This window comes from Blennius ocellaris (genome assembly GCF_963422515.1).
Source record: "Blennius ocellaris genome assembly, chromosome: 10".
Taxonomy (NCBI): Eukaryota; Metazoa; Chordata; class Actinopteri; order Blenniiformes; family Blenniidae; genus Blennius; species Blennius ocellaris.
In genome coordinates this window covers 15,510,719-15,538,129 of record NC_137659.1, presented here as the reverse complement: position 1 = coordinate 15,538,129, position 27,411 = coordinate 15,510,719, and the positions used below count along the sequence as shown (strand labels likewise).

The following is a 27,411-nucleotide window of genomic DNA, read 5'->3' as shown; positions in this document are numbered from 1 at the left end:
GCGCGCGCACGGCTCCGGTCCTCCTCTGCGCGCTCTGCCTCTCGACAAACTTCTGCGGATCTCCGGGTCTCCAAAAGTTCGGCAATTCGGTTATAGAGGGACCGGGACTGGGGCCGCAGAAGTTCGGTGGTGTTGTTGTTGTTTTTTTCTGGGGTGTGGTATTTTGTTAGTTTTCAGTTGTTGATTTTTCTCCAGTTTTAATCATGGGGACTCTCAGAGGTCTCCTTGCGCTGCTGTGCGTTTTCCTGGCTGGAGCGCAAACGCAGACCCAAGGACGCAAGTTTGCGGGTAAGTTTCATGAAAAGATTCTTGGATTTGTTTTGTTTTTTGTGTTCTTGGAGTGTATTGCATAATATTGCATGTCAAGACAAAGCTCTGTGATTAAGAACATGTTTACTTTAGAGCTTCTTCTTCTTCTTTTTTTTTTCTTTTAAATTGCCATTGGCTTCATGCTTTTCCAAGACCGGAAAAAAAATAAATAAATCCTGCAAATCATCAGCAGATGAAGCAAGTGAAAGGACCCTGATTCAGAAACTCAGCCTTCCTCAACCGGGCCCTTAGGCCTGTAGCTGGTTCCGTGGGCCTGGATGATCCAGGACCTTAAGCAGACTGACGCGTCTGCTGCCGAATGTGAAATTATGGCCAAGAACTTAAGTATAGGAGGGCATCTTAGTGCTGCTCCCAACTGTTCGGATGCAGGTGCACACAATCAGTCTCCATGCTGCACCAATCATAAGTCTGTCTGTAGAAACATGATGACTCCCATCCATAACACCAGAGTGATACTTAGATCTCACATATGGATTGAAGGCCTCATCTGTGCAGATCTCACCTGTTTTGAAGCTTGAATGGCAATTCTGGAATGCAGTGAATAACAGAGCAGAAAGAAGGATAGTTAATGAGTGTGTTGTCTTGGTTTTGTTTTTTTCTAAATTCTGTTTATTGGTTCATTTATTGTTGATGATATTTGTTGACGCCATCTTTTGTTTGCTTCATGAACAGAGTGTCCTGTTGATCTTTTCTTCGTACTGGATACGTCTGAAAGTGTCGCCCTCAGACAGCTCCCGGGGAACTTTTATATTGACCAGATCAAAGATTTCGCCAAACAGTTCATAGATGAACTCAAGGACATGTAAGAAACAAACACACAAGACTCGGTGGCACCTTTCATTTTGTTGAACACTACAAAGTACTCTGTTCTGAACCTTAGCTAATAGTTGCCTATCTTTAATCTGAATCATGTCTTCACTTCGAAATTTTATGGACTTATGCTATCCCTGAGCTTTCGTTTAGTAACTACAATGTGACATGTTCAGTTTCAACAATGGTTTTTACATTCCTCAACAGGAATGTAAAAACACTGCAGACATGCACAAATATCTGCAGTGACATCGGGAGTGTTCAGATCATAGTAGTTATAAACAAGAGTCGGCCTTTACAAGCAATCAAAGAACTAGGTTAGGTTCAGTGATGGACTTTACTGTACTGTGACGTCATCACTGGGCGTGTTTACGCACGTGAAACAGGGAAGAGATTGTCAGCACGTGAAGTACATGTAGGCCACGACCAGACACGCCCACATCACCATCCCCGAGCATTGAGCCACTGGTGGCTGTGATTCATGCCTACAACTGGAACACATTTGACCACTTCCACCAATAATGCTGGATGGAGTTCTGCGTTACATTTTTCGAATCTAAAATTATTCCATGTGCTCCTGTGAGTGGCATAACATTTCTATTATTTCTCGATACTGCCAGATTTGTTACTGTAATATACTATTACTCTAGTGATAGTTGTTTGGTCAGTGCTGTATAATCACAATCAAAACATGCAATGTACTGTAACCTTTTTTTTTTTCCAAATTAGTTGTATATTCTATTAAATAAAAGAATGGTGCCCCCCCCAAACTGCCCTTGAGCAGAGTACACAAGCTTATTTCCATAGTTGAATGTTGATCGACGTCTACCTCCACCACCCCTGTGGTCATCCAGGCGTCACCGATGCGACCGCGTCCTCACGTGGAACTCGGGAGCGCTGCACTACAGTGACGACGTCATCCTCGTGCGGGAGCTGAGCGACCTGACCACTCAGCGCGAGGCCCTGAAGAAAGACATCGACGGCATCTCGTACATCGGCAAGGGCACGTACACCGACTGTGCCATCAAGAGGGGCCTCGGCGAGCTGCTCGTTGGGTAAAGACGACACGCCAGCGTGTACACTTTGAACGAACGACGGCAAGCGACGTCGCCTTTGAGTCTGCGTGTGTGTTTGTGTTTTCTTCAGGGGTTCCCACTACCACGAAAACAAGTACATCGTGGTGGTGACTGATGGTCATCCTATCACTGGCTACAAGGAGCCTTGTGGAGGCGTTCAGGAGGCCGCCAATGAAGCCCGGCAACACGGGGTCAAAGTGTTTGCCGTTGCCATTTCGCCTGACCAAGAGGTAGAAAACATGTCGTCTTTATTATTTTAGCGACCCCCCTTTACTGTCAGAAGACACTCACTCGCTCTAAACCAACAGTCATTTCTCAAACCCACACCTCGGGGCAATGTGGCATCACCAATTGAGCTCACATGGTGAACATGTAAACTCCACACGGAAAGCCCCCTGGATCATACTTGAACCCATGACCTTCTCTTGTTTGTAGATCAACTTCCTGACATTGTAAACTGAACTTTTTTAAAAAGACACATTACATTACAGCGTGACCTGACTGCCTATAACGCCCAATTTACCAGATGGTAATGTTATAAATGAAAAGTATACTGACTGGATACCTTCATATATTGACTCAAGTCAACCTCTGTTTTTGTGTATTAAACATATTTGTATCTCCCACATAAAACACTACGATTGTAAAGAAATACAGTCTTCTATAATGTGGTAGCACACGCATGTGGTTAGAATTTATCGAATGACCTATGTTCGAAGACAGTTCTGACAAACCCAAAAGTTAAAACAAAGAAGAAGAAAAATAAGTGCAGGTTATCAAGGCTTCCACGAAACAAAGGTTCTGTAAAGATTAGGTTAAATAGGTTAAAGCGTAAGAAAGGAAATTGAAGTGTAGCGGAGAAAATAAAAATGGGTCATTTAGCCTGTAATGGAGTGAACAGTAAACTGAAGTGAAAGTAAATGAGGATAAGTCAAATGTGTTTACCATAGCCTGTCCGTTAGGAAATGTGTCTGAAGCCTGAAGACGAAGACATTCAACAGTGTGACTCAGACATTTGAACAGTTTTCCTGCAGACTAAACCAGCATGTGAAACATGCATCTCCAGGTTTGTATGTGGGCTGCTGCCAAAAGTGACTGTTTCTACGGTTGCGATGCTCCGAGTCAGTATGGTGCCAGAGAGGTGTTTGAAAATCCAAATGCCATGTCACTGGAGCCCAAACGGATTGCTGGTTGTTTCTCTCAAGCTTGTAAGTAAAGATTTTTTTTCTGTTCTGTGTCTCACCAGGAAACCAGGTTGTCGCTCATCGCCACCGATCCAAACTACAGGCAGAACTTCACTGCTGCTGACGAGACCAGATCCACCAAGATCGAAACTATTCGAAACATTATCGACATGATCGTACGTCTTCTCTCCTCTGCTCTCCTCTCCTCTCCTCTCCTCTTGTCTCCTCTCCTCTCGTCTCCTCTCTTCTGTTCTGTTCTGTTCTCTTCTCTTCTCTTCTCTTCTCTTCTCTTCTCTTCTCCTTTCCTCTCCTCTCTCCTCTCTTCTCTTCTTTTCTCCTCTCTTCTCTTCTCTTCTCTTCTCTTCTCTTCTCTTCTCTTCTCTTCTCTTCTCTTCTCTTCTCTTCTCTTCTCTTCTCTTCTCCTTTCCTCTCCTCTCTCCTCTCTTCTCTTCTTTTCTCCTCTCTTCTCTTCTCTTCTCTTCTCTTCTCTTCTCTTCTCTTCTCTTCTCTTCTCTTCTCTTCTCTTCTCTTCTCTTCTCCTCCTCACACTCAAACCTTTGAAGCCAACTTTAATCCGTCTTTTATTTCCTTTCTTTTCAGACAAACGAGACAAAGGATGTGGTACGTATGTTCTAAGATTTGTCTCAAACCAAATCACAAACCAATTGTTTCTACACCATCAGTTCCCCACGCGGGATTTCTCACATCTTTCAAAATCTGCCTGAAATGTTTAGATTGATTATTTAGCCGTTGTACTCATTTGTAAATATGGTTTCCCGTCACAGTTATTTACTTTTAGCTGAATATCTTCCCTCAGAAACATTATAAACCAAATTTTTTCTTTTTTTTTACCTCAAAGCATTTTTATTTCACTTTGCAGCTACTTGAGTATTTAGCGCGATAAATCTGACTGAAGGGGGATGTTTACACTGTCGATGTTGATTTTTCTTCAAATTTTAGGTCATTACCTTCCTTCTCAATTGCTGGCTCATTGTTTTTTGATGTAAACTTTGCTAAGCGCTCACTTACTCAGGAAACGAGGAGGGGGTCGCCAGACTGAAATCAACTCATGAGAAGCTTGTTGAAGAAGTCAAGTTTTTTTTTTTGTTGTGTACTTTATACTTTATCAACATCACAGCGGCTGTTGAAGTTTGAGACATTGTCTCGCTGGACAGTGAGAGGCAGTGAAATGTGCTGACCTCTGTCATACCGTACGGCTCTTCATCATGTAACACATACATAGAGAGAGTGACACATACCGTATATCTTCTTGATTAATTTTTTTTTCTTTCATTTCTCCTTTTCCCAGTGCTGCTCCTTTGACTGCTCTGTAAGTATTCACAGTACGGAATACAAATACTATTTAAACTCGTGTGTTTTTTGCAGTTATGCAATTGTTTATTTTGTTGTCCTGTTCTGCAGGCTCCTGGAGGGCCTAAAGGACCTGATGGAGATCTCGGCGCTAAGGTGGGGGCTACAATCAGCAGAGTTTCCGAAATTCACGATTTTTTTTTTTTTTTACTTAATTTTTATTCAATTGAAATCTTCTGAACCCTTCTATGTTTCCTCCGATGCCAACAGGGAGAAATGGGCAGACCGGGAATGCCGGGAGAGAAAGGAGATATTGGTGCTGTGGTAGGTGATCATAATTCTCTGTTCTGCTCATTTACTAAAAAAATAAAAAGAGTCGATGTCGGCTGACCTAATGTCTCTGTTCCTTCTTTACAGGGCAGCATCGGTGACCCTGGTCCTGTTGGTTACAGTGGGATGAAGGTAGGGGGAGCAGGCCTTCACACAAACATTTGTACAGATAAACATGAATTCTTTCAACCCACCCAGTCCATTGAACTCACTGAACATCCTTTGTCTCACTACAATTACAGGTATTGATGACAACAGCGGTTTTAAACAATAGGAAATACATAGTTAAAATGTCTTTTACAAGTTATATGCTTTCACAATTTGAAATATTTGGTAGGTCTTCATATATAGGCTGCTACTTTCATACTGATGCACTTCCACTCAAACTTGCCCCTTATTATTCCACACGTTTTATTAATTATATGGAGCTGTTTTTCAATAACTCGGTGTCACAATGTAGACCTTTGAAAATACACTAAAGACATCTTTTCTGCTCTTATTCCAAATATTTTGCAAAATGTCATTGTTGAAAGTAGAGAGCAGTTATATGGTTTCAGGACACATTAATGGAACTCATAATATTGCAGAGAAAAACTGTTCCGGTGTGTCGTAACGTAAATGAAACTTCAACAAACTTAATGGAAAAAAATGTAAATATCAAGTCAGCACAAGACTAAATATATGTTAATCCTGTAGAATATAAATAAATATTGTAAGCATTTATAGATAGATAGATAGATGTTATGTCTTTGTGATTTTACTGATGTGTGTTCTTCTGTTTCCAGGGAGACCGTGGGCCCAGAGGGGGAAAGGTACAACTTTTTTACAAAGACGAGTATTTTATTTAATGAAACACGATTGAGTCCAGGTTTTGCACTGTGAACTTCTACGGCTGACCGGTGGTGCTTGTTTTCTCCTGCAGGGTGAAAGGGGACACAAAGGCTACAAGGTAAGCTCTTCTTTACAAATCAATCTTAGACAAGGATGCTAGTCATCTCTGACATGTAATTACTTCTCCTCCCACTTTCAATGTCTTTTCTTTTTGTTCACCTTATCTGGTTTGCCTCCACAGGGTGACAAAGGTCTGAGGGGAAGAGATGGTGTTGATGGACGCAAGGTGAGTAGAGTACAGTCAGTGCAGTTCTTTTTTTTTCGTTGTGATGAATCTGTTTGACAAGCACTTTTTCTGTGGTTTTTCTCATCAGGGTGAAGCTGGGTACCCGGGGCTCTCCGGCTGTAAAGGTTCCCCTGGATCCGATGTGAGTTGTTCTATTCCAACATCTGAGTAACCCCCCCTTCTGTTATGGTCTGAACTCTCAAGAATAACACACACTGCACACATGTTGAATCACTTCCAGATGGAAGCTTATCGATAGACGTCAACTCATTATGACATTGACACATGTTTTAAGGACCGTATACACACAGTCAGACACACTTGAACTTTTGATGTGTTAATTTCTCCCCTTCGGACACATCAACACACCCAAACAAGCCACTTCAGCATCCGCCAGTGGTTCGGCTTCTCTGTTTCACAGATTAGTTACTAGCCACAGTTGCACGCTCATTAATATTGCCGTGGCCTTGAGCAACATCACACCGGGGCTTCTGGAGCCTCCTGGGCAGGCAGAGAGAGGACCTCCACTCTTTAATCACAACTTCGTTTACATTCTCTGCTGTCACACTGTTTAAATGAAGCCATATAGTCCTCTTGTAAACACAAACACACACATAGACACACAAGTCCTGCATGAGATGGAGTGTTGCGTGTTCCAGCTGCTTATATTAATGTAGCTGAAGCCGTCTTTGTGTTGTGTGTTCCCAGGGCTTGCAAGGAGAGCCTGGACCAAAGGGAGACCCTGGTCCTTATGGACAGAAAGGAAGCAAAGTAGGGCATCAAGACATTTGTGCCTGAAGATCTCTGATTGCCTTTTTGGTGCTTTTTTTTTTTTTTAATTGAACGTGTTCTGTCTGGGTTTTTTTTTTTCTCCAGGGAGATTCTGGAAACGACGGCGAACCAGGTCGGCCTGGAAACTATGGACCACTGGGAGCGCAGGTATGTCATTGCAGAATGAACGAAGGCTGACGACATGAGACACAGCAGAGACTGTGAAACATGTTCAAACACCTGTTGTGTCGACAGGGTGAACGAGGCCCGCGGGGAGCAAACGGGGACAAAGGAGAGCGTGGTGATGATGTAAGTGTAAAGCCTCTTGGACGACGGCAGAAATATCAAGTTCATGACTTTTATTAATTTCCTGCTGTGTGTGTGTGTGTGAATGTGTGTGTGTTTCAGGGAGCATCTGGACTAGATGGAGACCGCGGCGAGAGAGTAAGTGGGATTAACTTTAAGTTAGTGTGTTTATGCGTCGGGGCTCCTGAGTTATGTGTTAACATCTTTCAAAAACCCTTATAGGGACAACCTGGAGAGAAGGGAGAGCAAGGATCCCGGGGAAACAGAGGTCCAAGAGGAGAGCTAGTAAGTGATTCTGTTATCAACAAGAAGCAACTGAAAGTCCATCCCCGGCCCCTCATGGTCTATCTGATGTCAACACCCCCCCCTGTTAGAAATTCATGGGAAATAGTGTTTGGCTTCTGTACTGAGCCAATTGTAACCATGGTGACTGTAAGGAAACTCAAGCTGTTTCTTAAGTCAGACCCCATGTTCTCCAAACATGGAGTCTTCATTTAAAACTGAACTCCATATGCTGTATTTGTCGTTTGTCACAGACTTAACTGCCTTTATTTTATTTTTTATTTTTTTGCATTTATTCTTTTCCTTCGCAGGGGGAGCCAGGGCCCCGTGGAGAGCAGGGGAGGGAGGGCTCAACCGGCCCCAACGGAGACCCTGTAAGAGTCACGGTCGCATTCAAATATAAACAAGCACAAACAGAAGCCTCGAGCGCCGTTTGTTATCCAGTTCGTATGGCGTTTAAGAGGCGGCACAGCCCCAAGTACAAGCCACCCACCTCTCTGTCTCGCATTCTCCCCCCCTCCTTTTTTTTTTTTTTTTTTCCATTCGGAGAGGGAACTGCGTAGAGAACGTGCATGCGCATCGATTTTTGACGTTGAGTGGGAGGCACCAGGCGGAAGGTTTAACAGGCGCGGACCTGGCTTCTGCCCCGGAGTGCTGCCCACTCCTCCGTGCTCCGTCTCCCCTCTCCCCTCATTCTCAGATTGTCCTCCTCCTGGGAACATGGGCGCTCACTCTTTCCCCTCTGACTCACTTCTTCTATCCATTCAGTCCAGCAAAAGCCTCAGAACGGTTTTCTTAATAAGGCACCGGGCAGCGCAGTAATAATAATAATACGTTGCAAGCGTTAGCTGCGGTAACTTCCGTGATGTCAGAGCTCTCAATGGTTCTTTTGTGTTTTTTTTGACTGTTCCTCATTTCCCCATCGGAGCTCTGGTGAACGCTGACGAGCTGAAGTACAAGACGTACCAAAAACATGGAATAACTGACAATCTGGGCCCACCTTATGCAGTCAGGGAAAAAAATTTTTTATCCTCACATGCTCTTGCTTTCTGTTCATTATTTGCACCCAGTAAAAACTTCCACACTTCATTTTAGTAGCACAACCCTTATTTCCAAAGATTTGTACGTTGTACCGTGAGGTGAAAACTTAAATGATAGGCTACAAATTTGCTAAAAATTTACAAACTTTATCGCTTTAGATAAAATGTGCTGCTTTGAAAGATTTTCCATTTATAAATGTGACAGTTTGTCTCTTTACTTCTCGAATGTTCAGTGTAGTTTTACCAAAAAATCCGTTTGCCTTCAGGTCACCACTGAGGGTCCCTGAGTGACGGTTTGACTCAAGAAGAGCATCTGTTGAACATATTGTGCCAAATAAATCACTTGGGTGACAACATCTGCTTTGAAGGCCCTGGAGGGGGCCGTCAAAATCAATTAACGAATTTCATCTGTTGATTAAATACATTTACTTTCGATAAATTATGGGATCTGAGTTGATCAGATTTCAATCAGACTACTTATAAAACAATTTTAAAAAGTTTTTGCTGACATACTAAAACATAGACAAATCAGAGTAGGAGGTGTTTGATATTCACAATTAATTTTTTTCCCCACAACTAATGCACAATGAATTTATCTTGTTGGTTCTTTGTTGATATCTTGATGTTTTACTGTGTCTCAATAATGTTTGTTTGTTTTGTTTTGAAGGGCGAGGCTGGCAGGGCTGGTTCTCCCGGCTACAGAGGAGATGAAGGCCCACCTGGACCAGAGGTGAGTCCAACAAGCTCGGTTAATTTCACAAACGTTTAAAAGCAGTGACGGCATCTTTTGTCAATCATCCTCTCACTATGATCGATATGATCCCATATGGACACTCCATTACCTGCCAAAAATGTTTTCTTGCACAAGAAAGTTTTCGTGTTCTTGTTTGACCTTTTTTTCAGTCTTTTGAAAAAGGCCAGGCTCCGCATGAAAAAGATGACCTCATGTAGTCGTATGCAATTCATTGAATCCTTGGTGAACATATAATGGTTCATAGGAACCGTAAAAGTTTTTTTTACGTTGTCCATTCGAACAAATAAAGTCGGAATCATAGGAGCTCCAACTTGGCACGCGACCGTGTTGATTTAATTCCAAAATTCATAAAAATAGAAACATTTATTACATCAACTACAGTCATGAATCTGTTTGTTATTGTGAGCCATGCCTCCTGGAACTACAGGCATCTAAAAACCTTTATAGTGAGCAGACCCTGCTTATCACACAATCTGACACATGAGCTTGCCAAGACTTGCAAGAGATGCCAGGTACTGATTGTTATGCAGTCCACTCTGCCTGCCCTGGGGGTTTCTGCACCAGGACCAGGCCATATCTGATTTAAATGAAACCAGATGCAAGACTGACATGTTCATCAAATTAACTAAACATGCCATCCTGTATGGCTTTGTTTGAACTTGATGTAATAATATGGTTGTCCGACTTCTGCTGGACTCAAACAATTAATATCAGTGTCGCCTATTTATTTTCTCAAGATGGTCTTTTTTGGATTGGTCAGTGATTTTGAAGAGAAACATTTTTGCTCATTGATCAAAGGAACAAGGAAACCTTTCCCTCGACCTTAATAACTCACTTTTGTTCAATTTGGCCTTAACGTGGATCTCTAAGTGACTGGATCTGAAGACATAAAGGGTTAAAGGTTTCTCAAAGTTTTTCCAATTGTATCCACTCACGTGCTGTTTTATGCATCTTCACACTGGGTTTTTGTTTTGTTTTTTTCAATATCCAAATGTTGAAAACATTTGGAAGATTCAGTACATCATGTGTTTTCAATCTTACCGTTTCTTTCATCTCGAAGGGACCTAAAGGCCCAAGAGGAATCAAAGGAGCTCCAGGAGACAGAGGCCAGATGGGGGAGAGGGTGAGTGGAGGAGACAGAGGGGGAGAAAGAGTGGGGGAACACACACACACACACACACACACACACACACACACACACACAGATGTGTGCCATCCATCATAAGTCAGTACTACGTTGGTTATGCGCATGCCTGTGTGTGAATGTGCATGTCTGTTGTGGGAACCTGAAGCTGTTTGCACACTCACATTGTGGGGACAAAAAAAATCAAGTCCCCAGGAAGAAAAACATTTTGAGACGTGTTTGAAAGTAAGTAGTACTTATTATTAAGGTAAGGGTAAGTCGCAAGGGAATGCATGACATGAGTGGGAAGACCCTGCAAAGATAACTAATGTTGAAAATATTAAGGTTTGCAGCAGACGAATGCATACGTATATATGTTTTAACTTAAATGTTTCTCCCTCTTACTTTCAGGGAATCGATGGTGTCCCAGGAAATGGCACTGCAGGTTGTCCTGGTTTCCAGGTATGTGCTCCAGGTAGTCAATGCATCCTGCATATGACGAGAAATAAAAGTGCATTTTCTGAACATTGCTGTGTTTTTTTTTAGGGTTATCCCGGACCACGTGGAGATTCTGGCGAGCCGGTGGGTTATCTTTCAAAATTATTGATTTTGTAATAATTGAATTTGGGGACTCTTGAAGCGTTTAGTTTAGTATTCTGACAAGTTACCAGCAGTAAAGCCTTTGCATGATCTGAATTAGATTGCCGCATATAATTTGCATTTTACACCTCTGTTTTGAATGTGGCCAACCTTGCTTGAAATGAAAACTGCGTAAAATTGATTATCATGTACATGTTATTCAGTGATCTCTAATATCCAGTGTGTAACCTTTAGGGTGGCAAGGGATCTCCTGGACCCAAAGGAGATGACGGAGACGCTGGAGAGCCAGGCTTTGATGTAAGTTTGCCGCTAACATTTTCAGTTTTTCCTTTTTGGAGCTTCTGCTCACTCTTGATCTTGATATAGTGTTCTTATATCCCCTTTTGGCAGAAAGTAATGACAGGATGTGAGTCACATGTCTCATATAATCGGCAGATTTACATCATTCTTTTTTTATGAGAGTCTTTGAAGACAGTAATTTATAACAGCATTTCATCTTATACAATAATGCTCATCTTTTAACATTGGCTTAAGTGTAGACTTTTAAAATTATTTAGCATCTTTAATTTCTGCCAGGTCTTTATTTTTGCTCCCACACTCTCCTCCTGTTTAGCAGCTGGAAATGCTTTTGTCTGTGTGTGTGTGTGTGTGTGTGTGTGTGTGTGTGTGTGTGTGTGTGTGTGTGTGTGTGTGTGTGTGTGTGTGTGTGTGTGTGTGTGTGTGTGTGTGTGTGTGTGTGTGTGTGTGTGTGTGTGTGTGTGTGTGTGTGTGTGTGTGTGTGTGTCTTTGGGGAAGAGGGCTTTGAGCTGATGCAGCTGTGTATATGTCGTTGTCAAGGATACCAGGAAATGAGCTGAGACGATGAAGGAGCTGTTGTGCTTTTGGGTTTTGTGCGTGTGTGTGAGACCATCAGCATCCATACACTATGCCAGTTTGAACATTTTAACCACCAGCTCAACCTGCCTGTGTTTATATTAAAATTGCTGCATTTCCAAGGTTCGCGTTTCCTGACATAAACACTTGTGCTTTTCGCTGACCTTCACCTACCTGACCTTTACTACCACGAGACGGTTAATCTCCCGAATGGTGGTTAAACTTGTAAGCGTTGGATTTACCGTGCCAAGTCAGCTGACCGCTCATCAAGACTTTGCAGTGCAGCAACACCCAATCGCCACGATGTTTACATCTCTCATTTTTCTGCTCGTCGCTAAGGAGCAACGGCGGCCAGCAGGAAACATCTCGTAACCTGAGTAAATGAATCCGCAGCTGTGTTTAAGCACCATAAACCATATCACCCAAGCAAAAACATGTAAGCGAGTGACTGTAGGAAACATCCTTGTAAAGAGGCGAGAGCACTTACGCTGAAATGCACTAATGTCACGCAGTAGCCCATGGTTAAAGTGGTTTTAAATATATGACCAGCAGAGGTGAGAAGTAATGAAATACAATTTTTTTAATACTCCACTTAAGTATAGCTGAGCTTATAGTGTTTTTTCACTGTTCCAGTAGTCTCAAAAGGCATTACAGTAGCCTTTGTTTTGCCCCGTTTACTTGAAAACTCAATAATGTGATCAAATTGAATTGCATGTTTATACGTTCTAAGAATATCATTTTTCAGTAAATAAATCCAACTGTGACTCTTGGCCATTTATAACGCGCGCACATAATTCCACATCCAACTTTACCTGGAAGCTTTCCAGTTTTGAAGATGTGTTTAGATGATTCTTTTAATACTACAATGTCAAAATAAACATTCTCCTTGTCCAAAGTTTCATCAGAAGTAGATGAACATGGAGAACTTGTTGCAGTCAATCTAATCAGATAGAAGCATTTACATGATGCAGTTTTAATCTGATTGTCTTTTAATCTACTTAGGAGCCATGGAACAGAAGCTACTGTTTGTCACTTGTACCCATTCGTGCAAAAACTCGAACAGCTGAGCACAACATAACTGCACTAAAAGGTTTTGCATAAATATGTGTATTTGTTATGTGACAATAACATGCACCAGAGACAGTAATGAAAAGGGGAAGGAGAACTCCACACAACTATCCTGTGTGGCTCTGTTGCTTTTGGTGTGTGTCAATGTCATTAACGTAAAGAAAAAAAAAAAACACTTTGTTTTAAAGTTGTAAAAAGTGCTATTCAGGTATTAATGTCCTTCTATCATGTACTATATAAATATATGGCCATATCAGCAACTGCTCACATTGCCTTTGCACAAAAAGTGAAAACAGATGGAACATGACAAAGTTGGCTCTGACTTTAAATGTACCTTAAAGGACCTTTAAAGCTTGTTGATTAACACGCTATGTCTCATAGTGTACAAACAACAAAATTGGGTTTTATGGGAGACCTGCAAGCCATAACCAGAGAAGCACTCTGCCAAATTGTCCAACATAAGGCTGCAACTTGTTTTTAATTGCACAAATACGTCTAAGCTTTTGGAGGCGCTGGCGTTGTGTTGTGTTCAGTTCAGATAGAGCCCGGCTGTTTGCTCCACAGTTACCGGGCTTCGTCTTGATCTTGGCGAACTGCAGCTGCCAGTAGCTTTTTTATTTACTCCACACCACAAAGGAGTGGTGGTAATAGTCTCATCGAGGAGCAAACCAAAACCGAACGTGTTCCTGAAACAAGAGCTGCCCACTACTTCTCTATGGGCCATAACGAAATCCCCTATGAAAAATACATGACTGGATGCCATTTCTTTTGTGTGTCTCTATGGAAAATTTTACTTCAGCATGTGGCGGCCATCCCCACATCCCCACAGGCATTCATGAGACTTTTTTTTTTTTTTTTTTTTAATTCTCCAAGACAGACATTTTTTTGTTCCCACAAATACTTGTCCATTCACTGTTTTGGACATTGCACTCGTGGGGTGGGGGGGTCATCGAGGCTGGACATAATGAGACTTCAAACTGGCTGAAAGCTCGTCCAGTACCTCCAGTCTCATTACAAATTTTGGAGCCTCCGGATTTAGATTGTTCACATTTTTTCCACACTGTACAGGCATGTAGTTTGTTGACCGCACTTTCTTTGGCCAGAGGGGACAGCAGGTTTTAGACAGAGGTGTGTCAGAGAAAATAAAGATGGCGCCAGACCTTTTGACCTTTTGACCTTATTGAGCCTTCAGTTCAGAGACTTTGGAATGATAATAGGCACACGTCCAGCAAAGGTACGAGCAACAGTCCCATCTGGCCGTGAGTCATCAAATATGATGCCATGATATAACCGTGTGAGCGCGTGTGCAAGAAAGTTGAGGTATGAGCCATGTCCTTTACATCAGCGTTTGAAGCTGAGAATCTATGGTAACTGAAACCACATGTGCCGTGTGTGTATATATGTATGTGTATGAGAGGCCAGGTGGTTGGCATTACCTTCTCCCTCGTTCCCGCCCGTCGCTGTCCACCACCGGTAGACGTTTTGCAGTGTTTGAGTGCAGATCTTCTGGTCTGAGTCGACATCTGACACAGATCAAAGAGCAGAAGTGATTCATTGGGGTGATTTGTGTCGTCACGGCCTTGACTTGCTCCTTTAGCCTTACTGCACCTCATGGATGTATCCAGAACAGAGAAAAAAAACTTTTCACTTTTTTCTATTTTATATCCTTGAATGCACCTTTTTTATAATATCACCTTTTTTTCTTTTTGATTTTGTTTTTCACTTTAGAGTAATAACAACAATATTGACCACCTATATGTACTTAACTGTGGCACACTGGATCAGGACTTGACCTTGAACATCGGGGGGGCCAGGGTTTGAATCCCGGTCCCGGCAGGGAGGGCAGGAGATGAAATAACTTGCTAAGTTGCCATGACTTTTGTGACGAGCAGTGAATACACACTACATATGTGTATAACACATTTAAGTAACTGAGGGCTCTAGAGACGGAACAAAAAACGAGGAAGAGAACAGTTTAAACTAAAGATTAATTAAAAGCCTGAATAAGAAATATCCCAAAAATAAATAAAAAATGTTGGGAGTGCTGTGTATGAGCTTCTTATGAAACACTAAAGAAAAAGTCATATGGAAAGCCAAACTGACAAAGGTACCTCTTTGAAAGGAGATAAGGAGAGTTTATTTCCTTAGGAAGGATGTTACAATGAGGGAGGGGGCTGAACCATCTTTAAACCTCAACCTGTCTGACATTGAGCAGAACTTTGTTTGAGGACTTCAGCTGCGACAGGAAACAGATCACAGCATTCAACACTGGAGGGGTCCACAGGGAAGGCTTTAAAAACTGGGGTGCCGTATGTGTCGACCCACGAATAAACAACTAATACAGAAAATATGAAATACCTGCTTTAAAACAGTTGCTTCTCCTAAATCTTCACGTGTGTCCGAGAGCTTGTTTGGAAGCCATTTTTGGAAGGAATCTGCTCTCACTTTGCAATGTTGCATCAATGTGAAATTCCTTCAGCGTCTTGTTTCCCCTCCACAAACAGAAAACACCTACATCTCTTTAAAAGTCTGTAACATCGTCTGTGGGAACCAGGAACTTAAGGACAGGATAATTTCCCCCTAAATTGATTTACACTGCCAAGCCTTTTATTCTCCACACTTCCAGAGTCGGGGTTGTAATCTCAGGCGAGGGTCAGAGTACAGCAGCTGCAGGCGCTTTTTTGTAACTTTGTTCTCCAACAGCTGTACTGGTGTGACGGACCGCCAGAGAAGCCAAGGTCTGGCTGCAGGAGAATTACAAATTACTTCAGAATAACGGATAATGAGGATTTTTTTAACGGGATTCTCTTTTAAAAATAACACATAAAACGGGATGCCATTAAATACAGGAGATGGTCAATTCTGAATCCTTTCCTTAAAATATATATAAGTCCAAACTAAAAAATGTCTTGAAGCCCAATGATGGAACCATTACCTCATTATATCGTCATCGGCTGCACATGTATGCTGATGACACATAACAATATGTAACAATAATCAAATCCTCATGTTACAAGCTTTGTATTTCTTTCTCGCCAGGCAACAGATTGATCCTCAGTACTTACAAAGTTGTGCATTTGGCAGGACTACTTAGTCTTTTAAACCATCAAGTTTTCTCCAAAATAAATAAGCAAAATTTCTCCTGTCATGCTCCACTTCTATCACATAAACAATTATCTTTAATCATCGGCAACACTCTGGTAACATTCTTTTTTTATATATTTATTGCAGTATTCAAAATAAAGTTCTACTTCTCACAATCGAAATGAGCACGCACGAATCCAGTTGTGCTACCGTGTGGTTTACTCAGATTTGATGCAATTCCTCCATGATGTGTAGCTTACTGAGGGATTATTGTAAAACAGGCGCTACCTGTGTGCTACATAACTGCTCTGTCCCCTGCAGTCATAAGGACATATGTCAATTTGTGAAACACACCCAGAGGACACAAATCTGTCATCTTGTCAAGTCGCCCCTGCAGGCTACTTTCATTATGGCTGCTGTATAAAGAATATTAAAACAATATATTTTTTTTTTCTTTTTACAGAACAACGAACCAGGGAATCCAGGACCTAAAGGGGCCAAAGGTCACAGAGGGTCTGATGGCCAAGCGGTAAGAATGCACAGGAGTGTGAGCGTGAAACGGAGACTTTCTGTGGGATTGTTTATGGTTGAAGGGTTGTCTGCATGCGTTTAGCAAGCTGAGACGTCGGTTAGGACGTTGTGGACACGCAGAGAGTGAACCTCCTCCTCTAAACCTCAAATAAAGTCACACTGCAAAGACTTCCTGACTTACAAATTCAACGCCCAAATTTAAGGCCAATTTCTGTTTCCTGCTTGCTTCAGTTTCCAACTTTATTTTGCCCACTTCGTGGTGAGTTCATTACTCTGAGTCCAGTTCCCCCGACTCAAAGGAATGAACTAATATCGTACCATTTCTCTCATGATACTTCTACTCGTGATACTCATTGCTTAAAGCCTTTGAAGTTGTATTAAATTACTTCACACTGTCACAACAGGAACCCAACATAATGAATCAAATCATGTTTGTATTTCGTGCCATTTTAAAAGAGAATTATAGGAAAACACAAAATGTAGCCATGCTAACAATTTCTGCAGTTTTCTCCCAATCTGTGATACTGACCTCCCGGCTTATTGATCACTGCTGAAAACATGAACGTCAACGATCCACTGTGGGCACTTCTATTACAACAGTCATTTGATTGCTATTTGCATTTTGATATACCTTCGATATATAAATCAACAAATCCACATGAGCAAGCATGTGCGATATCAGAAAGGAAAAACCATTTCAAAGATGGTTGAATTCTGCTTCGATTGGCTTGAATTAAAGTTTAGTAGCCAGAGAAAAGAACAACAAACCAACAAGTGTTAAAGCTCATCAAGATGCTGTACACCTCGTGTTGGATCAGTAAGTGTTTACAGCTTTTAGCAGAGTAGAACTGCTGCATGAGTTGAGCACGGCTGTCCTCAACGGAAGGCTTCACATATTGAGCCACACAGGCAGCTCCTCTCAATTACTTCGATGATTGGATGGTTTTTGGTCTTTTCATGGAAATAGTTAACGGTATTAAAAATGTGGAGTCACCAGGCTTTTCAGAAACATGTTCAACACAAACAATCCAAACCCTTCTCAGCGTCATTATGAGCTGTGCTCTTTTTTCCTCTGTGTGGGCAGAGGTTTCTGCTTCCATAGACATCCAGTTAACGCAGAGTAATCTCGCCACTCAACCAAACCACATGTGAAGACATTTAAAAAAAAAAAAACCTGGCATCTGAGTTTGGCTCGCTGTGTGAAGGAAAATACTGTTATCCATAGTTCTTTTCACCAACTGGCAAGTCACGCTTGTGGAAATGAATCATGAGAAAAAATGAATAACGCTTGAAATGAATATAACAGTGTGCAAACGCATGTTTTCTTGACCGTCCGTTCAAAGTTTATCCTTTCACTCCCCGTCGACTGGATGTCTTTCCTTTTCCTGCCTTTCCTCCCGTCTTGCGTCTCCTCTGGCTCGAGTCCTACCTGCATATTTTAGCAGGAAGAATCTACGTCATGTGTTCAGAGGACGCAGCTTCTCTGCTGTACAATCAACAACCGTCTCCGTCTCTCTCTCTCTCTCTGACCGTTTTCTCTTTTCTCCAATGTGAGGTTGCCTGTGTGCACACATGCAAACTATTCTGGCGTCTTTGTCGCAGAGAAGAATGCTCTTAAACTGAGTTTAATGTCAGTTAAAACAAAACAGATGTTTTTTTTTTCCTGTAGCCAAGTGAAAAAAAAAAAGAAAAACAAAGTGCTGTGGCATTGAACTTTTAGAAGACTCAAATTGTTGTTGCAGAAAGATAGCCGCTCACACAGTGTGTGTGGGTGTGGATGTGGGCTCAATTATTGTGGGAATCTGGTTTAGAGTGATGATTTTAAAAGGAACTGTCCAAGGGGAGTACACACCCCCCCCCCCTCCCTTTTTTTCTTTTTTTTTCATTTCCAAAGAATTTTTTCAACTTGCTCTGTCATCTTAAAGTCAGAGACCACATGCACTTTTGGTTTTTTTTTCTTCTTCACAAACATAGACCTCTAACAGAGGAATGAATCACTCAACCTTCATATCGTTTGTCCTTTTATTCATTTTGAATTTGTCTTCAGGGACCTCCGGGGCCTCCTGGACCACCAGGAACTGATGTAAGTATCAAAAAGAAAAAAGTTAGAATCAGTCCATTTAATTTGAATCTTCGCCTTCATTTTACCCTCTGGACCAGACGGCTGAACGCTCCAGGATGAATTCTCTCTAGAGGGTGTGCGATGTTTTTAATCTGGAAATGATACTGTATGTTTAGTCCAAAGGCACTCATCCAATTTCCTAAACACAAAAAAACCCAAAGCGATATTCACCGACTTCTAGATGAAATATCACCATTGTCCTGTTTTCTTTTCCTTTTTAAAACAGCTTGAAAAAATCTTGAGCCCAATGTCACATTGTTTGAATGTTATGTAATGTTGATATAACACGCTTTAACATATAGCCTCCCTCTTTCTTCAGGAATGTGAAATTCTGGATATCATCATGAAGCTCTGCTGTAAGTTTTGCTCGTAGTACTCAGCGATGGAACATTTAAACTCTGCTTGGTTATCTTAACGTGCAGTTTAAAGCCTGAGCATTTTGTTGTTTTCTTCACATGTGATTAACTATTAACTTATATTTTTCTGTTTCTTTTAATATCTCTTCCTCAATGTTCTCCAGCTTGCTGTGGTAAGTTCATAGTCGTTAGTTCCACTTTTCCACAACGTTTTCATTTCCTGCCGTCATGTTCATGGTGTTTTGCGTGTCCCGTGTATTCAGAGTGTAAATGCGCTCCCGTTGACCTGGCATTCATTGTGGACAGCTCGGAGAGCATCGGTGCCTCAAACTTTGCTCTGGCCAAAGACTTCATCGTCACCGTCGTCGACAGACTGATCAAAGACCATCAAGTCAAGGTGATTTTTTTTTTTTTGGCAAATATGTACAAAAGCTCTCACCTTGAATATCACATTCATCCAGTTCTGCTGGACCTCTGATTGATAGCAGATGTTTGGCCCTTGTAAAGTGTTTGTCTTAAATTATAATAACAACGGTGATCACGCTGCAAAATCTCTGTCTTGAGAACAAATCTCAAAATAGAAAAAAGTGAATGAATGAAAGCGTTGTCTGGAGGCTTTTGCTCTTGCTTTCATGTCCCTCCAGTGACTCTCCTCTCCCAGCTTGGATGTAATTAGTGAGGATGGGTGGGGACGCAGAAATGTTGACAGAGGAAAAGCGCGTGCGTGTAGACGTGACACAGACCGAAAACACAAAGTCACCATGGAGTGTTTTTCTTTCCAGTTTGCATTTAACGAATCCAGCGTGAGTGTGGTCCAGTACAGCGGCTCGCGAGCCCAAGAGGTCGTCAAGCTGGGCAACAGCCTCGCCGAATTCAAACAGTGAGTTCACACATCCAACCCGTCCAGGCCGTTTTCTCCCTGCAGTGAAGGTTCATCTGGCATTTCAACTTTGGATTGTATTAGTGGTTCACATATTATTCAGTGTCAGTCCTCATGACACAGGCAGTTCGAGCAACAGATAATTAATAAGTGCCCAAACTGTTGTATTTTATTTGTTTTCATCCTGAGTGTGAAACCATTTACATTTCTGAAGTCTGAAATCTGTTGCGCCTCTTAACAAGCTGAAAGCCTAAAAAGTCATTTATAATTCAACTGTGCAGGTGTGGCTCAGAAAAGAGACAGCCAATCAGAGAAAGGGATGAGACGTCACTGCTAATTAGGGACACATACACAAAATAAGTGGGACTCGGAAGAAAGCAAAGTGTTTAGCTTAGTGTGGAGACTGGAATGAGGATATGGGATAATTGTCAGATAAGTGCTCCGGATATCATGGATACTTTATAGATGAACCTCCTGTTTGTGTGATTGTTTGATGCCTGACATTCCGAGGTGTACTTGTCTCAACCATCCTTCTTTTCACTGCAAAGGCACGTTGCCCTTGTGGCATCAGAAACAACTCATTAAAAAAAACAAAAAAACAACTGCACCACTTAAAGTGAAATGGCTAATTTTTGTTTTACAAAAAAAAAAGTATTTGGAAAAAGACTCCGTCAGGTTATCATTAATTTTTCATGTTGAGTGGTATATTTCAGGGTGACCACATGGACAGCAACCAGCAAGGCAGTCAAGCTGGTGTCAAATTACAATAACTGAACAATTCACGTCGACAGCCGCGGCGATGCTATTGCTTGTTTGAAGTCAGAATCGCTGCATGGTCCAATTTTGAGATTTCTTTTTCTAATCAATTATTAATTAATCATGAAACAGTACTTTCGATAAGTTGGTCATTACAGGAACAAATCTGGCATTATAGCACTTCTTTCAGGTGCCCCAAAGTGGCTAACAACTAGAATCATTATTTCAATGTAAGTGTTTTGTGGTTTTCTTCGTGATTATGCGCCTCAATAGCAAGAAATAAGCTAAATCCCTTTTGCCTGTTTCCTTAGCTTTGCTTTTGGGAATAAAAAAAAAAACACAGGCTTAAGTTAGACTGCCTGCTTGAAAGGGAAGACATTTTGAAATGGACGAAGTCAACCTAACTCTTCTACCCTTTAATGTGTCTGGATGCGAAAATGATATGTATGATCGTTCTTCCATGTGGTGTGTTTTTGAAAAAATGCGTTCGGTGTGTTTGTGTGTCTCCAGGGCTGTGAGAGACTTGCGCTGGTTGGCCGAAGCCACCTATACCGGCGAAGCCCTTGACTATGCTCTCAACAATGCCATCGGCGAAATGAAGAAAGAGAACAAAGTCGTCCTCGTCCTCACCGACGGGCGTTCTGATATCAGCAGGGATAAGACTCCCCTCAACGTGCTCTGTGGTAAAAACCTCCAGGTGAGTCCGGTGCATCTGCATGGAATCTGTAAATACGCCACACTTTTGGCCCGGGTGATGTAAACAAACACTCCTTCATGGTCCTCCAGGTTGTTGGTTTAGGCGTGAAGGACTACTCGGGTCGTGAGCCGAACCAGGAGCAGCTTGAGTCGGTGGTGTGTAAGAGCGACCCCAAACCGGGCTTCCCCATCGTCCTGGACAACTTCGCCGAGTTGCTGAATGACAATGTCCTCCAGAACATCACAAACAACATCTGTCAAGGTACGACGACCACAGTGCAAAGTGCAACAGGACACATATTCAAATATTCTGAGTCAAATTCTAAAGTAATGATTTATCCTCATGTTTTTCTCTCATGCAGCAAAGAAATGTCCCGACTACAAATGTCCCAGTAAGTGTTTTCCTGTTTCAAGATTGTGCTATATCTTGTCGAACTCGGGTTTTCCCCTTCTCATATTTACCTGAATTTCCCTCTTTTTGACACTTTTACATTGTAATTGATGCATCTTGTGTGTTTATTAACTCAAAGATCAAATAATGCCAGCAACTTTCTTGATTTCTTTCGGAAACATTCCGACGTAGAAATGAAAATTCCTGCAGCAAAACAATAGAAATGTAAAAAATATGATAACAGCACCCAGTTAAGATTTAAAACGTCAGCAGATTAATGGGATATAATGATTAAAAACATGACATAAATGAATATTTACTATTGGACCAAGGTAATCGCTACGCTACCGCTCCTTTTCATGTTCTCCTGTTACCTGCCCTTACATGAACAGTTAAATTCACTTTCACATCAAATTTGACCTCACATTTATTAAATATCTTTGAGAAAGATTTAAAAAAAAAAATCAAGGTTTAGCTGATTTAACATCAGCCTCAACACATATTTCCTTTATGGGCCTTTATGACACAGATGACCATATAAGGCTGCAGATAGTAACAGCCTGACCATAAAGCTGGTGTTAAATTACAGGCCCTTGATGCGAGAAATCCTTACTCTTTTGAAATGGTTCTACCTGGTCGCTGGCCAATCAGAAGCTCGTACAGAAAGTGATGTGAGGGGCTGCACAAAGAGATAAAATGAAGCTTTGCAATGTTCAGATGCAGTTTCTTTCACATGCATAGTGTGTTTATCGACCCAGTGGAAACAGCTGTTGGAAGCAGATGTTTGTACCTTTGTGTTGCAGTCACTTTCGCTGAAAGTACCGACATTCTGGTGATGATGGACAGCTCAGCCAGCGTGGGCCAGAAGAGCTTCGACACGAGCAAGGCCTTCGTGGAGAAACTGGCCGAGCGTTTCTTGACTGCCGAGAAGCAGCGGGGCGCCACCGTCAGGGTGGGCGTGGCCCAGTACAGCCGCAACGCGGAAATGGAGCAGCCGCTGACGACCAACCTGACCCTGCTGTCCACTCGCATTAAAGAGGCGGGCTTCAAGAATGACGGCACCGACATGTTGGGCGCCATGCAGTTTGCCGTGACCAATCTACGTGGCCGCGGCGACGCGTCGGGGGGGAAGAAGAAGCTGGTGCTGTTCTCCGACGGCAGGTCGCAGGGCGTCACGGAGGCCGTCCTGGAGAAGCGCGTCCGAGAGGTGGCGGACGCCAGGGTGGAGGTCTTTGTCATCTCCGCCGGCAGCCAGGTCAACGAGGCCAACCTGCGCACCCTGGTGAGCAGGGGGCGCACGGACGACATCACCTACGCCCAGCGCCACTTATTCCGCGTCCCAGATTACCCCTCCCTGCTCCGTGGCGTCTTCCACCAAACCGTCTCCCGCAGGGTGTCCTTGCCTTAGAGCGCAGGGAGCCGAGAAAAAAATAAACCAAAAAAAAACAGGACCAACACGCTTTCAGTTTTTAGTCCCATTATTTGAATATTCAGTCTCACTCATTTAATTCATACACTGTGTTCAAAGTACTATTTGAAATGGAAAGGAAAATGTCACAAAACGACAAATGATTGTGTGGCAGAGCAATGTAAATATCTTCAAAAGATGATTTTGAAGCCTGTTTCGCCTGAGTCGACCCTCCAAGGCAGACCACAGCATGTTCTGTACAAATCCTCACCCCCTTTTTGCAAAGCCCAGTTAAGACGCTGGCTCAAACCATGGCGCTTTTTAAACCTCGTGCACACAGTCAGGATGAGTCGCCTGCCTTGGAGGTGAAATTCAGGTGCGTTCCAATTCAAAAAACGGGAGCGTTTAAGTCCTGGAAAGCCAATCACAAATCACACCTCAGGACGTATTTCCATCTGGTATCTGGATCGAGCTCATGTCTACTCAGGTATTCTACAATGCCTGTTTCACTCTGAGCTTCGGTTAACCTCAGCCAAGCCACGTGTCACCAGGACCGGAGCTCCCACCGTTTGAAAAGGTTTATGTCTACAGTCTCTTTTGGACTCCTTTTTGTAGCTCTTACCATTCTTTCAAGTTGTGTCATGTCCTCCGCTATGCCAACACAAGCGAACAACCACAGCTGTGAACTCGAAGCACATTGGCCGGGGATTTCCTGCCAAACTGAAACAACCTTTGATCCTAAAAACTGATTGGCCTTTATCTTTATTTAGATTAACCCCCCCCCCCCCCCCCCCCCACTGTTAGAGCAGTTAATTGGTAAATTGATAACATGTTCCAGTCTAAATGGAAAACTCACACCCAACATCACTTGAAGCTCTATTAGATCCCCAAACTGATGGCATAACAGGATGTGACATCAGACAGGCCTTCAAACAAAACCCATCAGTACGACACCTGGTGCTAATGAAGACACCACAGCTGGACTCAACATGTGTGTTTCTGTGTGTGTGTGTGTGTGTGTGTGTGTGTGTGTGTCTGGATATACCCCCCCCACCCCAATGCGTACATCATTTTTACGGGTGGGTTTTTATGTGTAACTTCAGGTGATTTTTCTGTAAACAATTATGCCAGAGTCCGTTCGAATGACAGAAACCTGTTTCTTGTTGTCGGACACACACACACACACACACACACACACACACACACACACTCCCTGCACACCTTCGCAGTTAATCAGTGAAGGAGGAAAACATCTGTCATGGTTGAAGGCCGGAAAATAAACCTAATGGGACTGGTGAGCCCCTCACAGCCAACACACACACACACACACACACACACATGTCCCCACAACTTCTCCATCTGCGACTCGGACTCACTGAACTGTTGTTATTAACTGTGGTGCTATTAGTTTCAGTGTATCAGCCTCTACCAGTGTTGTTAAAGAAGATTTTGTTACCGGGGGATACCCAGCCTTAGTGGTTTTTGTAAGAGCTCCTTCAATAAAGGTTGCTACACCAAAATGTCTCGGGATACGTTTTTTGTTTTTTTTGCACACTTACAATCTTCAAATCTGAAGTTTTCATAGCCAGTTTAAGGATGCAGTTTGAATACATCTTTACAGATCTGGGGGTTTTTTTCTCTTACACTTGAACAACAAACAGTTTTGGGAAGATAATCAAACAACACAATCAAACTTTTATCAGTCTATCAGAAATCAAAAATAATTTTTAGATACAAGTGCGAACAGTGTTGAAGCTCACGGTAAATGATGAGGATTAAAATGTAATTGTCAAATCAACCATCTATCAATATGTTCCTCTTTAGACTGTGAGGAAACCTATACTACCTGCACAAAATTAACACCGGCACGTGTAGAACATGCAAACTCCACACAGTAAGGCCTCCAAACCTGGGGTTTTCTTGCTTTGAAGCAAGGCTACTAAATAGGGAATTAAGTAATTTTTTTGTTGTTGTTGTTGACTGCAGATTGTTTTAATGATGGCGTTTCCTTTGATAAAGGCTTGAACCATTCAGTTAAAGAAGCAATGGTGAACCTGAATCCTCATATGCCTTGAGCCAGTTTGTCAAAGCATAAGAGTTTACATTTCTGAAAAACCACACTGTATAGCAGGCGAGTCAAACACATCTTAGTTTAGGGGCCACAGTAGTCACACATCTTGAGTGGAAGATTGTCTTTTGTTGTGGTGCAGAATGTGCGTAATAAAAATGGTTACTACAATTTCAACATAAAATCAATTTTAATGATTCCTTCTTGTGCAAAATACAGTGAAATATTAAAAAAAAGACTTCTATAAATGTTGCCTTATGGCCCTCAGTGTCCAGTATTCCTAAGATATTAGTTTGCTCTCTTTGAAATCTTTACAATTCATTGGTGGTTTGATGGGCTGGTTTTGGCCCACGGCCCTCATGTTTGACACCACCGCTGTAGAGTCTCTGAAAGCTATTTATTTACACCCTGTGCCCCGGAGTGAGCAATCATAATGAGTTGAATTTCAAAATAACTTCTAGTGTCTTCAATAAATATGTGTTTTCCTTGTAGGGAATGTTCATCTCACTTGCAAGATCAAGGTTTTAAAGAAGCAAAACATTTTTTTTTCCAACACAAGTGAAGCGCGGCAGTCGACGAGTGCAGTCCAAACTCAGACCCACAATATCTGCAAGTATCGGCCTGTGTAAATGCCCTTGAGCCAAACACTGAAACTCCAGTTGCGCTGTAGCAGAGTGTGACCTCTGACCCGCAGAGGTAAAACTATAAACAAAACTCTGTAGATACAAAATCGCTGGATCATTTGCGGTTTTGTACACAGAGAAGAATTTTAATGTCACCGCAAAACACACACAAAATCTTCACTTGTGTTCAAATGTTTCCTATATTTTGCTTAATGAAGCACGTGGTTTTAAAATCACTGACAAATCCTAACATCCATACCTGAATTCTGAGTAACTTGTCTTATGCATGTGTACGTAGGAGCACTGCAGGGACTGTCCCACACATCTCTTCTTGTGTTGGACTCAGTCTTGAGGGTCTGGAGCCAAAGCCCAACTTATCTGATCATTTCACAGAGCCTGGGCATGTGTGTGTTTGTTTGTGTGTGTGCACATGTGCATGGGTGTGTCTGTGTTGGGACTGATGCACAATTTCTTGTGTGCATGATTCGCAGCATGCATGCGTCGATGGTTCATGTGCATGTGGCTCCTTTGATGGAAGCGTGCACGGAGGAGTGTTGTTTAGAAATTTGTCTTGGCCCTTCTGCAGTTTGCCTGCAATCCCCCCCCCCCCCCCCCCCCCACCCCCCCCTTTTTCCTGAAGATGTGGCGCCTGCACTCTTTCACTCACCTTGCTTTCAGACCGAGGCACTGTTTCTGTGATACGATTCAGTCGAGAGATAGAGATAGATAGATAGAGAGAGAGAGAGAGAGAGAGAGAGACATGTGGAAAAAAAATACGAGAGAAGATTCCAAAAGGAAGCAAAAATGTGTGTGTCTGTGTGTGTGTGTCTGTGTGTGTGTGTGTGTGTGTGTGTGTGTGTGTGTGTGTGTGTGTGTGTGTGTGTGTGTGTGTGTGTGTGTGTGTGTGTGTGTGTGTGTGTGTGTGTGTGTGTGTGTGTGTGTGTGTGTAAGTTTATTAGCAATATCATGGAATGTCTTCTTTTAGCTTTTCAGAACTGGAGAGCGTGTCTGGAAAACATCTTGACGGAGTGTAGTTCTCCCATTCAAACACAGACAGTCAAAGAGATTAGGACAGTGTCGTAAATAATGTCAAGAACCGTCCCTTTGTGTATCTTCACTGGCTGCAGCTGAACACAGATCTGCCCTCTCACCCTGGAGGGGTTTTCTTGCACTATATTTTTTGCTTCACATATTTCTGTTCTCCTTTCTGCAACTTTGCACTTCAAGCAAACGGGGGGTTTTTTCTTGATAAATTCTCTGTGAAACCGTGTCTTTGCGGTGGGAGGGTAGGGGCGGGGGGGGTGGGTGAGGGTGGGGGGGGGAGTTGAGGCAGTGTTTCCAGAGTAGAGGAGCTGTTTATAATGTTGCCAGCGGTTCTGCAGAAATCCCCCAGTCTCAAACACTCTGCAAGTCCGTGTGTGTGTGTGTGTGTGTGTGTGTGTGTGTGTGTGTGTGTGTGTGTGTGTGTGTGTGTGTGTGTGTGTGTGTGTGTGTGTGTGTGTGTGTGTGTGTGAGTGTGTG

At 42.5% G+C, this 27,411-nt stretch overlaps 1 protein-coding gene across 1 annotated transcript; it reads left to right on the top strand.

The window, feature by feature from the left end:
- col6a1 (collagen, type VI, alpha 1) lies at positions 1 to 24,719 on the top strand. The gene is made up of 35 exons (XM_080503903.1): positions 1 to 288; positions 1,003 to 1,132; positions 1,995 to 2,195; positions 2,287 to 2,446; positions 3,463 to 3,576; positions 4,001 to 4,021; positions 4,710 to 4,730; positions 4,823 to 4,867; positions 4,982 to 5,035; positions 5,129 to 5,173; positions 5,827 to 5,853; positions 5,964 to 5,990; positions 6,114 to 6,158; positions 6,247 to 6,300; positions 6,867 to 6,929; positions 7,035 to 7,097; positions 7,185 to 7,238; positions 7,338 to 7,373; positions 7,458 to 7,520; positions 7,829 to 7,891; positions 9,225 to 9,287; positions 10,372 to 10,434; positions 10,846 to 10,896; positions 10,981 to 11,016; positions 11,269 to 11,331; positions 16,523 to 16,588; positions 18,638 to 18,673; positions 19,032 to 19,068; positions 19,233 to 19,241; positions 19,332 to 19,465; positions 19,851 to 19,948; positions 21,215 to 21,401; positions 21,491 to 21,662; positions 21,763 to 21,792; positions 22,595 to 24,719. Exons 1-35 carry the CDS (start codon positions 204 to 206, stop codon positions 23,197 to 23,199), a joined length of 3,021 nt encoding a protein of 1,006 aa, XP_080360029.1. The 5' UTR covers positions 1 to 203; the 3' UTR covers positions 23,200 to 24,719.
- The last annotated feature ends 2,692 nt before the right edge of the window (positions 24,720 to 27,411 follow it).